The sequence below is a fragment of the Conger conger genome, chromosome 2 (genome assembly GCF_963514075.1).
Source record: "Conger conger chromosome 2, fConCon1.1, whole genome shotgun sequence".
Taxonomy (NCBI): domain Eukaryota; kingdom Metazoa; phylum Chordata; class Actinopteri; order Anguilliformes; family Congridae; genus Conger; species Conger conger.
The window spans coordinates 47,058,257-47,072,979 of NC_083761.1; the positions used below are offsets into that span (position 1 = coordinate 47,058,257).

The 14,723-nt window shown below is 45.2% G+C and overlaps 1 protein-coding gene across 3 annotated transcripts in view; it reads left to right on the forward strand.

Moving 5' to 3' along the window:
* The window catches only part of LOC133116139 (voltage-dependent L-type calcium channel subunit beta-1-like), a 65,563-nt gene extending 51,477 nt beyond the window's left edge, over positions 1-14,086 (forward strand). For all 3 annotated transcript variants that reach the window (XM_061225421.1, XM_061225427.1, XM_061225422.1), the window contains 4 exons: positions 4,832-4,983; positions 5,179-5,274; positions 5,713-5,898; positions 7,862-14,086. In XM_061225421.1, the coding sequence (XP_061081405.1) occupies positions 4,832-4,983; positions 5,179-5,274; positions 5,713-5,898; positions 7,862-8,371 (944 nt within the window). In that variant the 3' untranslated portion in view covers positions 8,372-14,086. The remainder of the gene's footprint in view (positions 1-4,831; positions 4,984-5,178; positions 5,275-5,712; positions 5,899-7,861) is intronic.
* Positions 14,087-14,723: the final 637 nt, after the last annotated feature.

Genomic DNA, 14,723 nt, shown 5'->3' on the forward strand with positions numbered 1-14,723 from the left:
CAGTCCTCTTTGTGCAGACTGTGCAGCTGTGGGCAGTCTGTGCTGTGCCTGTGAGAGTGGGTACATCGTGTCCCGACTCCATGAAGTACATGCGCAAGCCAGAATGTTAGCTGTCTGAATTCAGTCTGTGGTATAAAAATAAAGAAATAATGAATTGCCCCTTAAGTAAAAAGTAAGAACTCAGGATATCCTCGACAAATTACGGTAGTAGGTATTCACAGCACATGCTGCTCGATACTAAAATATGTGACATGAATGAAGCGTTAATTACTGCTCCTTTCCAAATGTCATGTTTGCATGTATTGTTGTATTCATTAGAGACGATGGGCAATGAAAGGATTTTTGATTTCATTAGCGTAAACGCATGTTCTCAATTTCCGCTATTGAAAAGATCCCCAGAAGTTAGAAGGAAAAGGGGCAAACAGTTACATTCTGCGGCAGGTTTCCGTGGAAGAGGTTTCCGTGGCAGCAGACTGTTGTTTATGCCAAAATCGATACGGCCCCTTTGGTGTTCATTGATCCTTCCCTGCATGCGGGTTTGTCGCTGCCGTTAAGCATTGGGATCAGCGTCTCATACCCGAGTCGCTGATGGGAAAGGTAATATAAATAGCAGGGCCACGTAGCCACATAGAGCAACGGCCTCGGCCAGTGTCTGGACATTCTTTCTCCGACTGTCATGAGTCTGATATAGCCTCTTGTCTTTATTTCATTCTGTCTTTCCTTTCCGGTTCCTCCCTCCATCCCTGCTTTCCCCCACTGTCTTGACTCAGACTTACTGGGTACGTATTTCTTTCTCTATACGAATTTCAGCTCCTCCTCTTGCCCCTGACCGCCACCCACCTGCCTGTCCGTCTGTCCATGCCAACTGTCCACTGTTCCTCTGTCTGCTTGCCCGCCCTGTCTCATCTCTCTGACCACCTGCTTGTGTGAGGACTCTAATATGCCTGTTGCTGAGTGCTGTGTGGTTCCATAGTCGTCTGATTTCCGTGGTTCAGAAGGCGCAGGTTGCCAGGTTACAACAGCGGGTGGTGCTGAAAAAACTGGGCTGGTCTGCAGTGTGGGGAGGGGCTTGTCACGTAATCACGTCCTGTGACCCAGAATGCCTTTCCAGCGAGGACCAGACCAATTTCTTCCCGAGCACTGGCTGTCGCAGCCTCCTCAGTAATAACAGTTGTTAAAATGGCATTCGGTGCTCATGCAGGAAGCACAGGGAGGTTCACCAGACACACTAATGCTTTCTACATGAGCACTGTCCAAAGAGGACATACTGTACTTTCTGAGGCTCCAAAGTGCCAAAGTGATTCTCTGGCAAACTACGATCAAGGTTCAAAAAGCTAGAGTTATCAAAGCCAGAGTTGTCAATGACTGAACCACGTGGTGAATACAACCATAATGGAAGAACCAGATACTCAAATACATATTTTAATACCACTTTGTTTGCTGAATTGTGCTGTTCTGAAGAAGGTTCAGAAGACCTGTATGATTTTTTTGAAGCCATTGGTATGTGCTGTCAAGCTGTCAGTATACTCAGTGAAGTGAAGGTATACTCATGCTCTATCATGAAGATGCTAATATTCTCTTGTCATGACAGTGAAGGCATACTCTGAAGCAGCTAGTGTAGATTATCATGAAGCTTCTGGTAAACTTAATCATGGAGCTGCCAACATTCTCTGTCTGGACAATGAAGATATATTTTGCCATGATGGAGCAACTGTTGATTATTAAGAAGTTGCTGGTATACTCTATCATGGAACTGTCAATAACTGTCACGACAGTGAAGGCATACTCTGCTATGAAGCAGCTAGTGTCTATTATCATGAAGCTGCTAGTAAACTTTATCATGACAGTGCAGGTCTTCATTTTGTTAAGGTCCTTTATTTGGTCCTGTAAGTGGTACCTAGATGTATTGTGTATCTGGTGGTTCTGTTTGGGTCTGACCATGCTCGAGTTATGTGTGAACCCACTAAGCTTTCTTCGTGACTGGTTTCCTACCCCAGCACCCCTGTAAAAACAGCCAGCTGGACCTGCCCCTGTTGATCATTGGGAATTTAATATCTCACACTGCAAGGGCAGCAGATTCCAAAAGCTCTCTCTGCTGGCTTGTCAAGACCCAGCCCCCGAAACAGGAAGGACTCTGTTGTGTGCTGTGCCTTGTCCCCGTTCCAGGCAGGCTCTCCTCTTCCTTCAGAAATGTCCGGAAAAGGCTTGCTGGGAGCAGCTGGGAGTTCAAGTAGAGAAACCAAATGCTGAGAAGCAAGCAATTGTGTGGGCAACACAGTGTATTCCCTGTCACTTGGTTGATATTCATTTGTAGGCACTCAATGTGTTCAGAAAGATTCACATTCAAAAGAGCTATTGAGGGGAGGGGCACTAGTCTTGCATGCTGACACGTATCAAGGACTTCACTAGAACAGTGCTTCTGCTGTCCACATTAAAGGGCCTGTCATGGAGGGTTGCCTGTTTCATGTGGAAATATGCAAGCTGGTCTTAGAAGATGTTTGTGAAGGCTTCAAAAGAGCCTTTGAAGAAAAGGAATCGAAGCGAAATTAGTTTAATAGTTTAAATTGTTCTCATTAATTGTTTAATCAGGTTTCTCCATCTCTTCTGATCAGGACTTTAATATGACATCAGTGGGAAAGATTTTCCACAGTTCTACAAAACACCATATGATGTTTGTGTGATAACTGCTGATGGGTTCAGCTATTGTGTGTGGGCGTGCATTTGGGAGGGTGTTGAGGATCAGGTGAAATGCGTAGCCAAAGTTTTCTTTCTGTACCACGGTGTTTCAATATGAAAAACCTGTTTACCTTTACAAATCATTTAAAACATACTGTATGTAACTTATTTTTTTCAAGTCCAAAAAAAACTCACATTATCAACAGCGCATTCATTTTCACACAAAGCTTATGTTAATGATGCAGAAAAAATAATTTCCTTGTGTTTAAATGGTAGCCCTGCAGGGCAGAAAAGCAGCTCCGCTCTCTCAGTGAGAGAGCCGGCACTCTGATGAAGCTGAAATCACCCATTACAGCATTTACATGCAGTTGTTACTCATAATGTTCAAACCCTGCAGCTAAACAACATGACTGTTGACACTACTTCCCTCCTGCATTCAGAGAAGCCCCTTTTATTGAGATTTCGTGAAGAGCAGCAGATTGTTCTGAAAGGCGTATATTCAGCACATACGGCTAATTTGCGCTGCTTTCTATGCAGGCTTTAATGTGCTTGCTGAGGCACATGGATTTGGAGCCGTGTTAATCTATCCAAAAAGGGAATTTATAAATTAGTCTTTATGGTAATATTTTCTAAATGGTAGGCGTGATGAATGCATCTTTATTTTTGCATGTGCAATGTGGAAGTGCAAGGCTGAGTGTATCACGGATGATTAATGAGCCCCCAGGATCAGTGCGGTACACTGCTGTAGTGTCTTAAGCTGTGCTATAAAGAGGCAGAGTGCACGCTGATTTATATTCAGCCCGCTCTGCCGCCGAGACTCAACTCAATGATCTGTGGATGAATGGCCAGCCGCGACTGTACTCCATGTACTCGGACTCTGCCCGCAGACTGGAACAGAGGGGGACCGCGGCTCGCTGAGGAGACCTGCCTCCAGAAGACCGGTTAGCATGTGAGATACCGGGGAGCAGTTTGTGTTCCCGCACCGATCAGGCTGCTGCAAAGATACCGCTTTGGGCTTGGTATTCCCGTCACAGATCATCTGAGATTCTCCCGTGTCAGGGTCGTTTTCTCTCCAGCTCGCACCCCCTACATGACTCCGGGCGCTGTTACCTTCTGCTGCTGCCGCTGCAGTTCCGTTTTGGGCTCGGATTTACCCGTGTGGCCCATTTGAATCCTTTCGCCCTCCTAACCCGCCCCCCCCCCCCCCCCCCCTCAAGCTCTTGGCATTTCCCCAAAGTAGATTGAGCATGTCTTTTCATAAATAAACTGCTTTCAGGTCTTTGATTAAATTCTGAGATTTGCCCATTTAAAACGGAAGAGATTCAGGCGCTGGTCAGATTTACTGCTCTCCTTCGGTGTAGGATTGTGTGGGTTTGTGTTCGTGAACGTGAGTAAGCAGACCCGTGGCTGCTGTTAACTTCGGAATATTAAGCCTTCGCAGCAATAGGCAGAAGTTCAGGGGTTAGAAAGTACATAAAAGTCCTGCCATGTCTTTCTTCCACCCATCAACTCTACCTGCTAGCTGAAGAATTGTGCTACAGTAATGAGGTGATTAGAACAAAAAACTGTAGAGGACTTGTGGGTAATGTGGGTGCTGACACATTATGCTTTGAACCTGGATTTCCCACCTCTAGCAATAGAGCCGGAGACCGAACCTGAATGTTTAGCATGTGATTTTTTGATTTTGGATGCAGAATGGTAGCTTGTCTCACTTTGCAGTGCTATGGAGCTAATTTATATTAACCGTTTTTGCTCATGCTTGCAAAAGAGATTTCTGTGTTTGACATATTAAGAGGATAGGCCTCTCCACAGAGGAATGATCTATCATGTTGTGTGAATCTTTCAAAAGACAGTAATCATAATTCTCACAAAGCGATGGAGGTAAGCTTCCCTCAAGGAGAGGGATGATTTTGATTTGGGACTTTTTCTTGGCAGCCTCTGTACCAGGCTCTGCACTGAGCTCCACTGTTTCCCATCATCGCAGTCACTTGACAGAGAGGGAAGATTACTTCTTCTCTTCAAACCAGACCCCAAACCCTTCAGTGTGCTGCCAGGCTTTTTACCTGAGTGTCCAGCCTGAGGACTCCATTCCCTAAAACACCAGTCACCCCTCCCAGAGTTAACCTCCTCTCCATCTGGTGTCGTCCCCACACAGCTGAGGTGCAGAGCGAGATCGAGCGCATCTTTGAGCTGGCGCGCACCCTCCAGCTGGTGGCCCTGGACGCCGACACCATCAACCACCCGTCCCAGCTGACCAAAACCTCGCTGGCCCCCATCATCGTCTACATCAAGATAGCCTCTCCCAAGGTACTGCCTCTGCCCCCTCTTCACTTCATCGGCCCATCCTGCACGGGGACAGCCCGCCGTGGCCACGAGGGGTGGGCACGGCCCCGGTTTCTTTTGCCGTCTCTAGCTTGAGCCCTTCCCTCACCCATTCATGTTTTGATCCGCCTCAGCTGTGCTTTATAATGAAAGGTATCGTGCAAATGTTCTCCTCCCTAGGTTCTCCAGAGGCTCATCAAGTCTCGGGGCAAGTCCCAGGCCAAGCACCTCAATGTCCAGATGGTGGCTGCCGATAAGCTGGCCCAGTGCCCCCCGGTGAGTGCCCACTCCACAGTAGACGGCACATGTTTGTGACCAAATGACAAAACCATGCACTCTGATAAGTATGGACTGATCATGACTAACTCAAGTAATGAGCAAGTGAAGACCTGGACCTAGAACATTAACAAATGTTGGAGTCGCAAAGTATTATCAAATGCAGCCACTCAGATTGGATGACAGATAAATATTGAATAACATCTAAACAAGTAAATTAGTTGTTTATGGTTTCTTTCCCAAATCATCAACAGTAGTTTGTCTTAGTTTACATTTGGTGGCATGTCTGGGGATATCTGAACTGCAGTGATCTGAGCCTCAGATAACGCACTATAGACACAGCATATACTGTACACAAATGTGCAGAAATATACTTGATATTCCACATAATTGTGTTCCCAGTTACTGAGTTACTGGATATTTGTCTCCACATTCCAGGAGCTCTTTGACATCATACTGGATGAGAACCAGCTGGAGGATGCCTGTGAGCACCTGGCTGACTACCTGGAGGCGTACTGGAAAGCCACCCACCCGCCCAGCTGCAATCCCCCTAACCCCCTGCTCAACCGTACTATGGCGACCGCCGCCCTGGCCGCCTCCCCAGAGCCCGTCTCCAACCTCCAGGTACAGGTGCTCACCTCTCTGCGCCGCAACCTGGACCTGTGGCCCGGCCTGGAGGGGCCCGGGGCCCCCAGTGACAAGGGGAGACAGGAGGAGCACGCCCTGTAGAGGCGGGGGAAAGCGGAAAGGCACCCCGCCTGGCTGCCCAGGTCCCGGAGCCTCCCTCCCGGGAAGAAGCTTGGCTCACTGTATAGGAGGGTGCCGACACATTCAAACTGGAAGACGCGCTGAGTCTGTTGAGTCGTAGAATGGTGCAACAGCTCAACGCAAAAGACTTGCAGCATAAAAACACCCGCATGTGCCCCCATAATGCCTGCTGATTAAAACCCGCAGGACTATTCAGTCATTACACACGCACACTCAAAGACATAAACTGCTAGTTTCTTTGGACAATTGAATTGGCTTCTCCCTAAATGGGAGTGGTTGGTTAATTGGAGCCAGTGCCAATCAGCACTACCTGAGGGACTTAAATGGTGTTTTGGCTCATAAATTGTCTTGGGCTCTTAGTAATCCCAGAGCCTGCTCATTATCTGGATTGGGCTCAGTTTCACTTAGCTCCACCATACATTTACTGTGAGAGAGAAGCCGGTGAAAGTGCCCTTGATTTAGTCCGGTCCCGCTCCTGTTGGGCTGTGTAGATGGGGCAGCATCCCACCTCCATGTTACCATGGCACCTGTCCCTGAAAAGGCCCAGCCATCGCGCAGACGTATGCGGCGTGGCGGCTATGCTTCCTCTCTTTTGGATTGCGGAAAGGCGGGGAATGACTAACAAGAATGTCATGTTTAATTGAATCCGTGTTGCAAATCTAAACAGGAAGAGGCAGATGATCCCAGATGATATCTGCCAAATGTGTTCAGATCAGGCAAGGGAGTGCAGAGTGTGTGATAGTTTAGCATTTTATTCTATACTAATTCATTGTAAATCAGTTATCCCTGGCTTTAACGTATTATGTGTATTTTATATATTTTCACCATAACTTAAAAGTTAGAACTTGACATATTATAACTAAATGAAGAGCGCAGTCTCTCAATAGTGATGTGTGGTCTATAAATCGAAAGTGTACTTTCACAATTTTGAATATAAAGTAGTCTCAAGTAGTGTCAGAATTATTTGGATTATGTAAAGTACCACAGTCATGTACTGTAAGTAGGTTTAAGGTGAAAAATGTTCGCCTGTGAATGACTTTGGGTTTCACATTCTCTAACCCCTTTACAAATAGGTATTGACCTTCAAGTAGTTGATCAGTTCAGTGCAGTCATGTTTGTTTACATGTTGGATAATGTCTTCCTTCAGGCATTTATTTATTGGCTCGATTAATAGGTATGCCCTTGACATCTTAAACAAAGAATATATAGTAATTATTTTCTGTTTCAGGTAGCTTGGATTTTGTTTTACGATGTGCTGAAATAGAATTGCCTGCAGTTTGCTGTTGAATTCTTTAACAGCGGCATGTTTCACTTTGGGTGTGGAATACCATGCATCTTCTGAAACAGTTTAATGGTTGCTTTGGGCATTGTGCTGTTACAAATAGCGAAACTACAGACATAACATCTGTAATTTAGTTTGGTTGTTAGCTGGTGAGATTTCAATTAAGTCTACGTCAGAGCTCTTCTTTACCAGTGGGCCAGGCTCCTAATCCTTTCTTCACCACCTGTGGGTTGAGTGGGCCTTTTCAATGTAGGTTATTCAGCCCTTAAAACCATGTGGACTTCTGCTTGTTTTAATCTTTTGTCCTGTCCCATGTTTGCTTTGGGACCACAGTATGTAAGTCTGCATTTCAGTACCACCGCCCAGGTGGGTATTTTTATAAAGGGCGGATGAAGGGCCTATAAATGGTGTTTGATGTGTGTTTTGATATGTAACTGGTTAACCAACCCTAACCCCTGACTAACCGCCTGCGCCTGGCCTGTTGATTGTGTCTTTGCATGGCTTGTTTGCTGTGACGCGGCGTGCTGCCCGGGACAGGGGCCGTATTTGGTGCACGGGGAGCAGAAGCGGGACGGTCCTCTGTCCGAGCGCACCGGGCTCCAAGACTACCAGAGCGACCTGGATGGGAAGCACCAGCTACAGCAGCAGCAGCAGGTGTACCTGCGCTCGTCACGGGGCGGGTCCCGAGGGGGGCGAGGCCTCTCCCGGCAGGACACCTTCGACTCGGAGACGCAGGGCAGCAGGGACTCGGCCTACACGGAGGCCGGTGACTCCTGCATGGACATCGAGACCGACCCCTACGAGGAGCCCGAGCCCTACCGCGGCGGGGGCAGCCGCCTGCACCTGAGCCAGCCCCACGGGCGTCAGGCGTCCTGGGAGGACGAGGGAGCGGAGCCGGACCAGGAGAACCTTAACCGTGCCCCAATGCAAGAGCAGCACGGCCGGACCAGGCAGAGGGAGAGGTACTGCCCAGACCCCGGAGACACTAGCTCCACGCTGGGCCGCAACAAGAACCAGGAGGACTGGGGGAACGTCTACATCCGCTAAAGGCGCCATGGGCTGAGAGGCGAACTGACAGACAAGGAATGTGTGTTTGTTTGTGTGTGTGTATGAGTTGGTGAAGTTTAGCTCATGGTGAAAGTGTGGCTTAAAGAAAAAAAAAAAGATTTCAACAGTTTCACAATTAGACTAAAATGTTATGTCAGTATCCATTCTTTTATAAACACACTGAATACTGCCAGACACCAATGCTATTAAGATTTTGTGGATTGGTATAGTCAATTTTAGAGACATCTGAAAGCATTGAGTCACAAGTCTTTTAGAGCTACTTGACTATTTTCCTTGGCTCAAAGGCCCATGGCAGGTAGTCACTTTCGCAGCATTAGCACCTAAACTGTTGCAATTCCTGCTTTATTAGCATTGGTACCTGTATTGGTACGTAGTGTAATGTATTGTTGCAATTCCTAATTTTTTTTTGCATTAGCACCTACCGTCGCTGTCGCCCTCTGTGGTAGTTTCGAAATGGGTTGCAGGTGTAGGGAGAGGGGGATGTGTCTCTGGTCTATCCTAGCTTTTAACAGGGTCACGTGTCCTGTGCACAGCACAGAATTCATCCAGCACCTATAGGTCCCTCCCGTGAACTCCTGCAGCCTCAACTCCCTTAAAGTTAGTCTTAGTTAGTGAATGCATTTTTATCTTAAACCTCAAAGTTGTTTGCTCCTTTGACCTGTCAACCAGTTGAATAGCTTATATAGCAGGTGCTGCCCTGGTTGGTTGTCACTGGTACCTGCCTGTGCCCGTCCATCCTTGCCTTCTCCCCTGCTTGGAGAGTGACCCACGAGTGCCAAAGGCTCAGCTTGCCTGCATGGTGCTGCACTAGGGGGAGCCACAGCCTCTGATCTCCACCAGTCCAGAGTTATGAAATATCCAGATCCTTCTGACGCCAGCGTTGCTGCAAATGTCTTAACCGCCAGGCACACGCAGGCCCCCTTTGTCCCCCAAGCCTGAGTATTTTCAACCTCTCGCACATGCCGCATTTGCACCCGCCCTGGAGTCTTTGGCGAGCCTGCCGGGGTGGACGTTCCGGCCGGATCCCAGCAGCCCTCGCTCACCTGCCTCCGTGCCTGCCGTGTATTCTGAGTGTCAGGCCCCTCCGATGACTCCCAGCTCTGCCGTTCTTTACCAGCTCTGTGACTCCCTCGGCCCTTTAATTCAGTGTGGAGCTGGAAAGAAACAAAAACATGACACCCCTGACCTTTTTGTTTTCTTTTATCAACAGTAAATACGTGATGTTTTCAGTTGACAGCCCGCTCATAGGTTACCTTTTGAGCCCAGTCTACTTCTGTCAGTGCCTGACTGTACAGGGGTTTATTTACGTCTTTCGGTTTTGTTTTAAACTTGCAACTAATTTATTTTGTCTTCTAATGAAATGTTTAGCTCCAGCTCCAGCCCCATTAAGGGCAACAAGAACTTTTTTTTTTTTTTGAATAGGCTGAAAAATGTCTTTATGTGGTTTGAGAAGCAGAACAGGAAGTGTGTTCTGCGCCGCCCAGCTTGGAGAACGCGGGAGGGATTCTACTCTTTGTGCCAACTTTCCAACGATGGTGATACAGGTGCCAACTTAACAGTGCCTCCGTGCCACACAGGGTAACCCAGCCGACGCACAGGGAGCAGATTTTCAACTCCCACAGCCAGATTATCCCACCAACCCAGAGCCAGATAAAAAACAACCAGTGACTGCTTTCAAAAAGGTAGTGCTCAAACAGATTTCATCACAGGGATATGATTAAAATGAACTTCATGTTGACTCGGAGATAACATAGATAAATCTTGACTGATTCTATCTGTATGCATGTCTCTGAAATGTAATTAATTGGTATTATGACTATGTCAGGTCATGGTACCTACAGTCCCTGGAATCTCCAGATACATTGCCTTTGGTTTGCGGTGAGCTGGAGATGTTTTTCTGAACAGCTTCAGTCCAAGAGGAAATCTGCCTTATGTACTCCCTCAGAATGCAAATGTAAGCCGTCTGTTGTGTGAGTCTGGACACCATTCGCAAGTAAGAAAAACATGAATGTCCACTCCAGCAATCAAGGGTTTTATACTTAAAGCTTACGTGGTTGTAATGTATAAGACATTATTTCCGAGGAGCTTCCTTACTGGTAAATTCAACAAAAAGCACCTCGAAAAACTGGTTCTTAAATTGTATTAAGATTCACGCTGACAAAAAATATGTGCTAAACGTGGACAGTACATATATGTACAGAAACTAATGGGGACTAGGGATTAATAATGGCACTAATGGGAACTCATGGCAGTGTGATTCCTCCTTCATATGTGCTGCTAATGTGATCTCCATTTGTATGAATGTGTGCTGCTGCAGATATCTGTGAGTGGCGGTGTGGGATTGTATAAGCTGTGTGTGGGTGTGCAGTTAGCAGCCATGAGAGATGGGGAGGGGAGCGACCCTCTGTATGAGAGTGAATTCCAGCTGCCACTCTGAAGGGTTTTAAAAAACCATGGTAAAGCTGTAAAGAAAAGTACTGGTACTTTAACATGAAAATGAGCTTTTAGCTAATGGTAATGCATCAGATTTATATTGCTGAAATTTCTGTTAAAAACATTTACAGTGTCCCTAAAAAATGAACGAAATAAATATGAAGGTAAGGATAACAACCTAAAAAGACGTGTCTGTGGTTGAAGATTCCAGGGTCTGTAGGATGTGAAGATGTATATCCCTGTACTGTGGTGAGGTTTTGAGAGCTTTGCACCCACCCTCGTTGAGGTTGCCCGTCACAAACTCGGGTGCAGACTCCTCCCTCTGTCTCCATGGCAACTGCCATATAGGCCCTCCCATTTTGGAGTACATTGTGTTGGGTAAGTGCAGGCTCTCTCAGCCCCATCCTTCGATTTGTCTCAGCTCCCAAGACCTGCATGCATAGGTGCAGTGTCAGGCCTCATCATTTTGAATAAGTCCGACACTTTATCTTTGATTCAAGGAATCAAATTGATTTTTGATATCCAAATGATTTTATTTTAAGATTTTTAGAGTGAAGTTCTTGCTTTTTCTTCATGAATATTTCAACACTAATCAGTAACATGGTGGTGTATAGAAAAAAGTCTCGGCTTTTGATGGCCCTGTGTGTTTTGTATTGTGTCTTAACTGTTTTAATGTGCGCATAGCCAGATGTTGCTTTTCTTAAGCCTAGTACTGTACACAGTCAGTTGAATAAGTGCCTGTATTTGTGGTGGTGAGTTAAAGATAGAGGCTATGGTCATTGTTTACTTCTCTTTAATGCAGACACTCTCCCGCTGACAGACATTTTCACCCCTAAATGTGCGCCACCTTTAATTTGGCAGATTTCATTCTTTGGTGATACCATAGTGGAACACAGTGCAGGATTAGGGGAAAATGGGATGATTTCATGTTTTGGTGGTCCAACTTGAAGTCTTAAGGCATAAGTTTAATTTAACTTGTTTAATTTGCGAAGGGTACATCACACAACTGTCCGCAAGATGTATTCACAAGCTATTCACTAGACTAGGGTGTACAGACCTGTGAATGCCTGACCTGTTTTAGGCATTTCCCTGGGTCCATATGGTTCAGGGGTACTGCACATGCATGCAGATGTAGGCTAGGCTCTTACCAGCCAATTCATTATCCTTGTAAGTAGTTATATCTGTATGCATGCGCACTAGACCTGACCCCTTTCTGGCAGTTCCCTGTGTTTATACGATTCAGGCGCACATGCATACAGATGTAATTACTTATTGGCCGATTCGATGTCCGCCATCGCCACTCTCAGGCTCGCCTGCCTCAGTGTCACCCCCAACTGGAGGGGAGCCATCAGTCGCTTGGCCTGCTCCTTGTCTTTCTGTCTCTGCGCACTTATCAGAAGGCTGCGCCGGCCCCAGCGGTCTCTCACAGTCCGTGCCAACATCACGACAGCCCCACACCACCACTGGCACGTGTTCTGCTGTGCCAACTCCTCTCACGCATCATCTGCGAATTTCTCTTTAAACGTGGCTATACTCATCTCGAGCAGTGTCTCTTCTGAAAGTACCTGGTTTTTAATGATGTTTCAAAGCACTGTCATCGAGGAGTTCGATGAGCGATGGCCAAGGTGTCTGCAGATTTAAAAGAGGTTCTTAGTGGTATAAGAAGTGTTTTTCTGAAGTAAGGCAAGAACATTTTTGATATGACACACAGAAAGCAGGCGCTTGAGTTAAATGGAAAGATTGCTTTGTTCTATTCATAAAAACCTTTTCCTCACTTGTCAGCCATGATTGGCCTTAAGTGATTGTATTGCTCTGGTTGCAAAATTTACATTTTCTTATGTACTACTGATCTGAAATAATGTACAGGAGTAGATGTATTTCACTTTTTTGTAAGTAAAAAAATATTGTGCCTGATTGAAATCAAATGGTTTTCAAAGCTGTACTGGCACCACATTATTATTTATGTATCTTTTCTTATGTCACTCAATTTTTAAAGCAAATGTGAACAGTTGCCTGGCCACATATAGCATATGACATGCCATGATTATTATTATCATTATTATTATTATTATAATTAATGCTAGTTCTGTGGACTTGAGGATTTTTTTACTTTATTTTTCATTGGGGCTACAGCAAACAGCTACCTTGTGGTTTACAGCTCAGCCTGCCTTGCGCCCTGTCCTTTTTCTTAAACCATTGAGGTTCTTCTTTGCTTGTGCCAGTTTTGTCTGCCTGCTGCTGTAACTTTGCACACTGGAGAAAAGACGTGCTTCAGCTGATGCTGAGAGGCTGGGGAGACCTCAGACCAGTCCCGCAGGCCTACACACATACTGGAGACATCTCTCACACTGACCTCAGATCAGTCCTACCGCCTGTCTCTCACAGCCCTCCTCATGTTAGGCAGGGCTGCTCTGTCCTGCGGCCTTCACATCCAGTTACTGCCCACTTGCAGCTAATACACTGAACACAGTTATTTATCTTTTGCCCACCAAATGTAATGGTAAGCTACCAGGACAAAGATTGTCTTCTCTTTCCTGTGAGACCTTTTTAAGTTAATTTACCCATGCAACATGCATCATACTTTGCCGTTTGCTCATCTCAATTTATCCTTTCTAGAATGATGTCATTCTTAATATTTTGAACTCTTATTTATCTTGAGCAATTATTTATTTTTTCCAGGGCACTCTGGATTTCATTTGAGAGCATGTACTCCTTTTGCGGTCTCATTTGGCAGAGACAGAACTGCTCTGAGGTCTCTCCCCAGCCGCTTACCAAATGCTCGGGGACAAGATTTTACTAGAAATAAAGTCTGTTTTACATCCTGTGACTTTATTACTGCTGGTGTAAACTACTGAGTCACATATATAAATATGAATATATATAAATACAAAAATATGGTTTTATTTAAATTGAAAATATAAATGATTGCTTTTATGATGCTATTCGGTTTTCTTTGGGAATGTTAGAAAAAGCTTCAGTGTTTGTACAATATTCCTAATTTATTGAAATGGTAACTGTATAAAACATGGTAATAGATATTTTCTGATTGTATAAAAAAGTAGCATGTTTTCAGTCTGTCTCTTGCAGGGAAGTTCAGGAACAAATCCAACTATTTATGATAATGTTTTTTAAGACATATATATAGAGAGATCGAGAGAGAGAGAGAGAGAGATCAGCGTGACCACTCTAACCCTGTTTGAAAAAATGTTGATCAAAAATTATTGTGTCCTTTTATTAAAAATGTGACGTTTGAGTAAACTTGCTCTGCCTGCAAGGCTGTCTAATTTTTGTCTGACAACAGCATTCCCACACCTCTCTGTCCAGTGATATCTGTTCACACAATGCATCATTGTTTAACACTCATTATGTGCAACAAGTGTAGGGAATGTTTCTTCATGGATATCTCTTAAAACCTTGCCAAGGACCTTTTATGTTACAGGTGGGTGTACAGCTGAAGCGGATTGGAAATCGTACCTGACGCCAGCAATCGTACCTGGGTCCTAATTTATAGTCTTGCAGGCTAAATAGTTTAAATGTTTGTTAAATAGTTTTTTCACCCCCCAATATAAATTCAGATACCTGATTGCTTTCTGTTTGGGAAACAACTGCACAGTGCATGTTACTTTTAAGTAGGCAATGCATCAAACCTGAAAGATGACAAATTGAAGGTAGCCTGCATTTCAACATGATGCATTTGCAACAGTTTGCCTCTGGGCTGGTTTGTTTTTATTTATTTATTTATTTATTTATTTTACAAATTATATCTCAATTCACAATTTCGGATAGCTAAAGCTTACCTGTAACATTGAGACATTTTCACATTTGGAATTGGGTGTAATGATGCATGCAGAACTGTGAACGCCGACTGAAGCATACTTGTTACTGGAAGGACCTGGTA